At 40.4% G+C, this 9,502-nt stretch overlaps 1 protein-coding gene across 1 annotated transcript in view; it reads left to right on the forward strand.

Annotated features, from left to right (window-relative positions):
• Positions 1-9,295, forward strand: part of fzd6 (frizzled class receptor 6) — a 23,205-nt gene extending 13,910 nt beyond the window's left edge. Inside the window, exons 3-7 of the mRNA XM_015396877.1 lie at positions 1,243-1,819; positions 3,431-3,850; positions 4,075-4,223; positions 4,311-4,682; positions 7,754-9,295. Coding sequence (XP_015252363.1) covers positions 1,243-1,819; positions 3,431-3,850; positions 4,075-4,223; positions 4,311-4,682; positions 7,754-7,922 — 1,687 coding nt within the window. The 3' untranslated portion in view covers positions 7,923-9,295. The remainder of the gene's footprint in view (positions 1-1,242; positions 1,820-3,430; positions 3,851-4,074; positions 4,224-4,310; positions 4,683-7,753) is intronic.
• The last annotated feature ends 207 nt before the right edge of the window (positions 9,296-9,502 follow it).

Genomic DNA, 9,502 nt, shown 5'->3' on the forward strand with positions numbered 1-9,502 from the left:
CTTACACAGCCAGGATGTGTGTTTGGGGTCATTGTCCTGTTGAAAATTAAATGATGGTCCAACTAAACGCAAACCGGATGGAATAGCATGCCGCTGCAAGATGCTGTGGTGGCAATGCTGGTTCACTGTGCCTTCAATTTTGAATAAATTCCCAACAGTGTCACCAGCAAAGCACCCACACACCTTCACACCTCCTCCTCCATGCTTCATGCTTGGAACCAGGCACGTAGAGTCCAACCGTTCACCTTTGATGCGTCGCACGAAGACACGATGCTTGTATTTAAAGATCTCAAATTTGGACTTATCAGACCAATTCCACATGTCCATTGCTATTTTAACATGAAGGCCTGATTCACACATTCTTCTCTTAACAGTTGTTCTAGAGATGTGTCTGCTGGTAAAACTTTGTGTGGCATTGACCTGGTCTCTAATCTGAGCTGCTGTTAACCTGCGATTTCTGAGGCTGGTGACTCAGATGAAGTCATCCTCCGCAGCAGAGGTGACCCTCAGTCTTCCCTTCCTGGGGCGGTCCTCATGTGAGCCAGTTTCTTGGTAGCGCTTGATGGTTTTTGCGACTGCACTTGGGGACACTTTCAAGGTTTTGCCTATTTTTCGGACTGACTGACCTTTATTTCTTAAAGTAATGATAGCCACTCATTTTTCTATACTTGGCTGCTTTTTTCTTCTCATAATACTCATTCTAACAATCTATTCAATAGGACTAACAGCTGTGTATCCATCTGAATTTTGCACAACACAACTGATGGTCCCAACCACATTTATAAGGCAGGAAATACAGGGGACACCTGTGAAGTGAAAACCATTTCAGGTGACTACCTCTTGAAGCTCATCAAGAGAATGCCAAAAGTGTGCGAAGCAGTAATCAAAGCAAAAGGTGGCTACTTTGAACAACCTTCAATATAAAACATATTTTCAGTTGTTTCACACTTTGTTGTTAAGTATATAATTCCACATATTAATTCATAGTTATGATGCTTTCACAGTGAATCTACAATTTTCATTGGCATGAAAATAAAGAAAACTCTTTGAATGTGTCCAAACATTTAGTCTGTACTGTATATATATATGTAAGAGTCATGGGTACTTGTTGATAGCTTAAAAATTATTTCAAAGAGCATTAAAGGAGCATTAACTTAGAATTACTCATTCCTGTATAACCCTGAGGGGATGTGTTGGACTGTGAGGAACTAACCTCATCCTTCTGCTGTTCTTTCCCTCCAGATTGGACCTGTGTTCGTTAGTCGGCTTTGACCTTCCCTCAACCACTCCTGAGACCTTCTCCTCTCCAAGGAGAGACCTGGGCTTCTGGTGCCCTCTGCAGCTGAAGACCAAGCCAGGCCATGGCTCCTCTTTTCTCGGTGCCCAGGACTGCGCCCCCCCTTGCTCCAACATGTACTTCAAACCCCACGATGTCGACTTCGCCAAAAGCTTCATCGGCGTGTGCTCCATCATCTGCCTCGGCGCCACTCTCTTCACTTTCCTCACGTTCCTCATCGACGTCAAACGTTTTCGATACCCGGAGCGCCCTATAATCTTCTACGCCGTCTGCTACAGCTTCGTCTCGCTCATATATTTCATCGGCTTCCTGCTCGGAAACGGCGCCGCCTGCACCAAAGCGAGCCACCCAGCCGGCGTGGATACCGTGGTGATGGGCTCGCACAGTAAAGGCTGCACTCTGTTGTTTATGCTCCTTTATTTCTTCACTATGGCGGGTATGGTCTGGTGGGTCATACTCACCATCACCTGGTTCCTTGCAGCTGGACCCAAATGGAGCTGTGAAGCTATAGAAAAGAAAGCGGTACGGTTCAAATAGTGTCACTTCAAAACCACAGAATTTGATTTTGTTTTATCACGGTTTTTGTGTAAAAGATATGAAAAGGGAATTCAAATAATATCTTTATTGATTTAGCAAAAAGAAAATTAACTGTAAGCCATGCATTTAAAACAGCAAATATGTGGAAAGAAGTAGCCTTCCTCAGATTAAAAGCAAGACTAAACATTTGCTGGAAAGCTAGCAGTGGATACATGGGGGAGGCTGTATCATGATGTGGGAGGGCTTCATTTCATTAGAGATGCAGAGGTTTTGTTGAGTATGGAGTGAATTTTGTTCAATTATTGTTTCAAGCAAAGTCTATCTATCTATCTATCTCTCTCTCTCTCTTCACTGGGGCTGGGCTTTCCTTAAAATGAGTGAAGACACATTTCCTTTGGTCGGCTGAACGTTAGCAACAGCATTTTTATTGGTCAGGAATGAGCGTTTGTTTTGGGCTTGAAGTGAAGAGAATGTGATCTGTGAAACGAATATGAAAAGACAAAAAATAGACTGAAAACAGCTTTGAAAAAAAAATATGATAAGAAGAATTTTGAAAAAATTAACTGTGAAAAATAATACAAAATCAATACATTTGAAAAAAATATAAAAGTAACACCCAAATATTTTTTTAAAGAAGTTTTTAAAAGGATTAAAAAAACAAACATAAAAACTTTTTTTCCCACACTTTCATTAAAAAAAAAACATTTTTAAATCTCATTTGTTTGCGACAATAATGGATCAAATTTCACTCTGCAGATGAGTAGAGTGGACCAAGGTTTCAATCACTGGCCTTATGAAGCTGGCCTATAGCTATGATCACAGCATTGACTTTAGACGTGGGGCAAGAAAGTATTTTTCAAAAATAATTCACCAAGAAAAAAAAAAGTTTGTTTGAAAGAAAAATATACTTAAAAAAAGTTTGTTCAGACTTTTAATGCTGTGCAAATCTGTCAAGATCACATATTTTATTCTCTTGAGATTTGTCCTGTATTCATGAAAGATGCTGTAAATCTGTAAAGCATGTTATTTTTCAAAATCAATCACACATGGAAATGTAAGACGTTTTAGATATTTCCAGTTCCCACGCTGACTCAGTGCGACAGCTGGGAATAGGTTGTTCAGCCACTGTGCAGAGCTGTTAGTCATGGTTGCACATTTCCATTATCTGAGGTTACCACCCCCCACACACACACACATAAACACACACCATAGCAGAGCTGTAAGTTTTAAGCCGGAAAAAAAAAACTTTGGAAAAAAAAGATCTGCAGGTTAAAAAAAAAGGAAATTGAACTGAAAAGTTTCTCTTTTTTTTTTGTTTTTTTTTTTTTGGTACAAACTTTCATTTTTTAGGTTTAATTTATTTTTTTTTTAGGTTTCCAGCCCCAATTTAGCTCCATACTTTCATGTATAAAAGATGCATTCCAACTATAAAAAATTCAAGCTCTTAATATAATAACACTGATTTATCGAGGTGAGTCAGAACCTGCCCCAATAAAACACATTGAAGTTTATGGTCAGAGGACAACGTGGGAAAGTTCAGAGGCAAGAAGTTTGTGTATTTGTATTTATTTGTTGTTCTTTACGCTCTGTGTTTAGGTGTGGTTCCACACGGCCGCCTGGGGACTCCCCGGGGCTTTGACCGTCATGCTGCTGGCGCTGAACAAGGTCGAAGGCGACAACATCAGCGGGGTTTGCTTCGTGGGGCTCTACGACCTGGACGCACTGCGGTACTTCGTCTTGGCTCCGCTCTGCGTGGGCGTCATAGTGGGCCTCTTCCTCATCCTGGCGGGCATCGTCTCCCTCAACCACGTCAGACAGGTGATCCAGCACGACGAGCGCAACCAAGAGAAGCTCAAGAAGTTCATGATCCGGATCGGCGTGTTCAGCTGCCTCTACCTGGTTCCGCTGGTCACCCTGCTGGCGTGCTACACCTACGAGCAGAGTCACCGCAGCTCCTGGGAGAACACCTGGATCAACGACAGGTGTCAGGACTACAGCATCCCCTGCTCCCATAAGGTATCTGCTTGAACAAACTCTTTAGTCTTTTATCTGCTTAGTTAAAAAATAATTTCAGCTGATAACAGAACTGCACAGCCCCCCACCCTCACCCCAGCTCTGAATTGTGAAAATGAACATATTCCAGAGTTAATGGCATTTTAAGTTTAAAATTAGGTTTGTTAATTTACACAAATTGTCTGAATCCCGAGGATCTTGTTAGCATTCATGTCCGTCTGTTTCAGCCTACAGAGCACCACCGCCCTGACCTCTCTTTGTTTCTGGTCAAATACTTGATGACGCTGGTGGTTGGGATATCCGCTGTATTCTGGGTCAGCAGCAAAAAGACCTGTTCAGAGTGGGCCTACTTCTTCAAAAGAACCCGGAAAACAGAGTAAGGCTTCATCTCTGGCAGATGCAGTAACAGGGGCAGCATCTCCTGCTCTTTTGTCTCCTAAGCGTTATGATCTGTGATCCATAGCCCGATCAGCGAGAGCCGCCGGGTACTTCAGGAGTCCTGCGAGTTCTTCCTTAAACACAACAGCCGAGTCCAGCACAACAAGAAGCACTACAAGCACGCCTCCCACAAGCTCAAAGTCATCTCCAAATCCATGGGCACCAGTACCGCCGTCTCCCCAGCCAATCAAAGCTCCTCCTTTAGCAACCAGGAGGCACACATGAGGAGCTCGGTGTCCGATACTTCCGTCAGAGAGCAGCTGGATCGAGGCGCTTCCAGCCGAAGCTCCAGGAGGGCGGAGAGGGAACGAGAGGGGGGAGAGAGGCGCAGCAGAGGTGGCAGCTCCAGTAAGATCAGCAGCCGCTCGGAGAGCATGAACAGAGTTATGGACGGCAGGTAGGAAGGTTTCTCTTATGTTTTTATATACAGTTTATAAAAATTACTGTGATTTTAACAATTTAAAGATACACCATGCATTGTAAAGCCTTATAAATTTAGCTAAATGTGATTATTTCATGAAATGTTGCCCTGGGCTCTTAAGGAGTCTTCATTTTTACAAAATTTTGGTTTTCTTCCAAGCTGGAAGGAAGACACTTGCTTTCAATGCAAGCAGCCATGTTGGTTTCCCCTATTTCAAGGCGTCGCCCTGGAGCCACCGTAGTTTTCCAAGACAGGAAGGGGCTGCTGCTCAGAGAGCAGAATTCATAAGGATTACTAGACGGGAGCAAATCAGAAAGGCAGTGAGAGCGCAGACCTCCGCCAAGCAACTGACTTAAACCTATAGCTAAAAGTCGCACATGATCTGGATAAATGAACGAATCGTACCTAAGCATGAGGTGCACCTCTGGTAGCAATTGCCTTAAATTCCTTTGATAAGTTCCTAAATGACGCCAAGCTTGTGGCTGCAGCCTCTGGTGTTTGTTCTGCACTCGGCTTCTTCATTCACTCTGCTTTCTTGTTTGATCAGCAAATTGAAACTTCGAACGAGGCATGGCTCACCTTCCCTGTGTTTTTGTCTTCAGTATAATACTTCTGGACTTTTTTAGTCTGATTCTCAAGCTATCAATAGCCACTGCTGCCACCCTCTGGTTTGTGGGGGAACTGGTTACGTTAAATGTTAACGAATCTTTAAAAAAATTCCTGCATTTGGATTATGATGTGGATTATCACCAGAATTTCATGGATTGTTTCTTGGATTGAGGCAGCTTTGTTAAAAAAAGAAAAAAAGAAAATTAAACCTGTTCAAAACTTTTCAAGTTATCCTGTAAAGAGACTAGGGGTGGAACGGTTCACAAAATCCACGGTTCGGTTCGATTCACGGTTTCTGGTCACGGTTTTCGGTTCGGTTCGATACATGTTGATTGTTACACCGAAATCCCATAAAAATTTATGGAATGAAAAAATCCCCCAAAAAATAATGGATTGTAATTATTTTAAATGATCCGCGGAAACCCTGGATCATTTCTGTATGTTTTGCTGCTTTGAATTTAATCATCTCGCGCATGCGCTCTACCGTCTCCAAGGAACGGAGGGAGCCACAGTGGAGGCTGTAGGCTTTGCTTTGAGCAGCCGGGCTGAAGCGCAGCGAGGGTTGCTGATGGAGTATGAGGGATTTCGGGGTTAGCATGACATGTTGGTCATGTTGCTGTTAGCGTAAACAAAACGTGTTGCACAATGCTTGCACACTGTTGCACTTTTATCCACAACTTTCTTCCCGCCGCCATCGTAGGTCACTCTAAATGCAAAGCGCTCCCATACAGCAGACCTATAAAGTGCTGCTGGCGCGTCTTCCAACTCCTGTTCTTTCCCACTCGCCATTCCGACACAATTCTCCACAACAACTGATTTTTTCTGCTACACCCGGCTAAGCTACTTCGCTTCTTCTTCTTGTTTACTACTGGTGGTTGGCTTTGGTTGCAGTACCGCCACCTTCTGCTCTGGAGTGTAATCGCTTCGCCTATGAGAAAAAGGAGCAGCGCATGAACCGAACCGAGACAGTCGAACCGAACGGTTCTGACGGTTTTCATAAATCGTCCCATCCCTAAAAGAGACACATACAAATAAAACTCGACTAAAAACATAACCTACTAGGTGGAGGTGAAAAAAATCATTTGTGCCAAGTCATATGAAGGGATAACTTTTAAATGTTAAAAACGGTTGGTTTTGCACTGACATAAGCCCATTAAGTGCTCATCCTGCCTTCTGGTGTTCAAGTGCAGAATCTCAGATTTTTTCATAGCTTCATGTTAGAGCCCAGAAATAAACAAAGCAGTTAATCTTCTCCTTAGAGTTGATCTACTTTCTTTTGTCAAGTAAATTTTTATCATTTCATCCATATGTAACTCAACCAGCTGCAGAAATTCTGATCAATTTATTAAACTTCTTTATTAGCAGTTCAGTCTCCATGGTAATGCCTCCACTTCCTTTAATATATTGGGTTTGAACACTGCATGGTGTTTTCTGACCCTCAGAAGGGCAGGACGTCAGAGGCGCTGGTTACTACTCTTGTTGCGACTTTATTCTCGTAATTTTACGAATTTATTCTCAGAATTTTTATGACTTTATTCTCGTAATTTTTCGACTTTATTCTCGTAATTTTACAACTTTATTCTCCTAATTTTTACGACTTTATTTTCCTAATTTTTACGACTTTATTCTCGTAATTTTACTACTTTATTCTCAAAATTGTACGACTTTATTCTCGTAATTTTATGACTATTCTTGCTGCGACTTTATTCTGGTATTTTTGTAATGTTACTACTATTTTCCTAATTTTACGACTTTATTCTCGTGATTTTATGACTACTCTCGTTGTGACTTTATTCTCGTAATTTGATGCCTGTAATTTGGTAACTGTACGACCTTATTCTCATAATGTTACAACTTTATTCTCGAAATAGAAGAAAAAAAAAATCTCTAGCTTGGCCCTAATACTCTGTCGCAAGTCTGAGCTTGCTCCTTATGAATATTTGCTCCTTGTCCAAAGCTCCCTGTAAGGTATTTCCTTGCTGCGTTTTTATTCCAGTATAACCACAACCAATGAAATTCATTTTTTTTCCTATACATGTTGATTTGGCTATTTCTGATTCTCCTGCTCTGTTACATCTCTGCAGACCCAGAACAGACTGTCTAAATTGTAATTAGGATGTTTCTAGATTTGTGTGAAAATCAAAAGCCACACAAGGAATCCTCCTTCTATCTGCCTAATTAATCAGGAGCTGATTAAGGAATAGATTCACCTGTTTATGTAACAGTTTTCATTATAAATGTACATTTAAATTATTCCTTTTCTAATTGAAATGTTAGCATTGAAGTGCCGTGTCTCTGCAGGTTAAAATCACAGTTACTTTGAAAACAGTCTTTAAATATAAAAATATATATAATATAAAATATAACAGTCTCTTTTTATTTTTTATTACTTGATTGTTACCATAGTTTATATTAAAGCGCTGTCTTTCTGTTTGTAGAATGACTCCATGGAGCGAGCTGTCAGACACTAGACAAGCTACGAGTGGACAGCAACAGCAGCAGCGTCCAGGTGTAAACCCATCACACAGCAGCAGCAGCATCCTGGACCCCGCACTCCAGACAGCAGACACGGTGCTCGAGGAGAGCAAGGACCCAAAGGAAATGTAAAAATCCCAAATGATCCTGTCCAGGCTAATATCCAGAAACAGTTGACGATGTGTCAAACACCTCTGTAGGCAGTGAAAGTCCTAAAAACCCATCAGGTGTTTCATATATGGGTTGTTTGCCCAGAATCTGTAGGATTTAGACTGCAGCTGCTGAAGTTTCCTGCCGTTTTGTGTGTTTGGGTTTTCCAGCTTTACTGATGGGTTAGTCTGAATGTTAAAGAACCCACCATGCTACTACCAATGGTCAATTAAGAATACTACTTCCATTATGAGTACCTTTTTAGAGTTTTTTGTGAAGTGGTATTTAAATCCTTCAAAATAAATTGCAGCATGTGTTTATATTTGTATTTTTTTCTACTGTATATTTTTCTACTGGTCAACACACTGGATTTTATAAAGCGTTTTTATGACGTCACCAAACATTCAACCCAAAAGGCGCCGTTGTGTCTTTAGAAGTCTTATCACTGCTGTTTAGATATAAGGTTTGATGCGAGACCAAGGTATGCACCACTCTTTAAAGATGTTGTTAAACTTGAAATACTTAAAACATGTAAAGTCATTTTGAGAAGGCTCTAGTTTTTTATTGTCTTCTCTGAACTTTTCGTCATGTTTTTATTTTCACTCTATTTTTAAAGACATATTGAAAGAACTTGGTTAAATTACTGTTGTGTAACAACTCAAACCTAATCAAGCAGGTATTTTGCACTTAAAGCACAAACCACTAAATACTGAGTGATAGAAAAATACCAGCAATGTTTCATGGACACAAGTGTGTGCAGGCCTGGCCAAACGTTTGACGCCCTGAGCAATGTTTTATCTAGGAGTGCACTTCCTGCATTTATTACAGACTTTGGGAGCCTTTCAGAGGATAAAAGAAGTTTGATGTTTCGTTCACAAACAATTTAGTAAAAAAAAGCTTTTATTTGTTAACTTAAGAACAAACTAAGCAGAAGAAATGATCTTGAACCTATGAAGGTTTTCTATAGTCTGTATACTACTGATACATTTTAAACATGTCCTGTGTAAATAAGCATTCCCAGTGTCTGCTTGTATCTTAGTGTTCATGTTTAGGTGACACATGAATTATCTCAACTTGTTTTTGCACATGAAAATGCTTAGATGCTGCATCTGTCTTTGAATTTTTGTTGTTTTATTCTTGGGGTTAAAAGAAATTTCAAGAATCACAACTTAAAAGGGAAACTGTGTCATTAAGTGTTTTATTTTATATTTTTGTCACTGGATAATATGTGTGGATTATAATGTGCCTTCTGTAGTCTCAGATTCTCTATTTTGTTTTCCACAGTCAGTTTTTGTATCTTTCTCTTTGTAGTTTTTTATTGTGATAATTTTTATGAAGTTTTTAATAAAAAAGTACATTTTTCTCCCATCACGAGTCAAAGTCCATGTATTTTACTGATTTTCAAACTAAATTCCAACTTTTAAAACATAACACAGAACACTTCCTTAGTCTGTTCAAACAAGTAAAGAAGTAAGGCACAGTAAATAATATATAAGGGGTGTCCTCCTAAACTCACAAACTAAACAAGGAACCTTAAAGCAAAAGTTAAGCTAAGAGGACTG

The sequence above is a fragment of the Cyprinodon variegatus genome, unplaced genomic scaffold (assembly GCF_000732505.1).
Source record: "Cyprinodon variegatus isolate N-32 unplaced genomic scaffold, C_variegatus-1.0 Scaffold827, whole genome shotgun sequence".
In the NCBI taxonomy this organism is placed as follows: domain Eukaryota; kingdom Metazoa; phylum Chordata; class Actinopteri; order Cyprinodontiformes; family Cyprinodontidae; genus Cyprinodon; species Cyprinodon variegatus.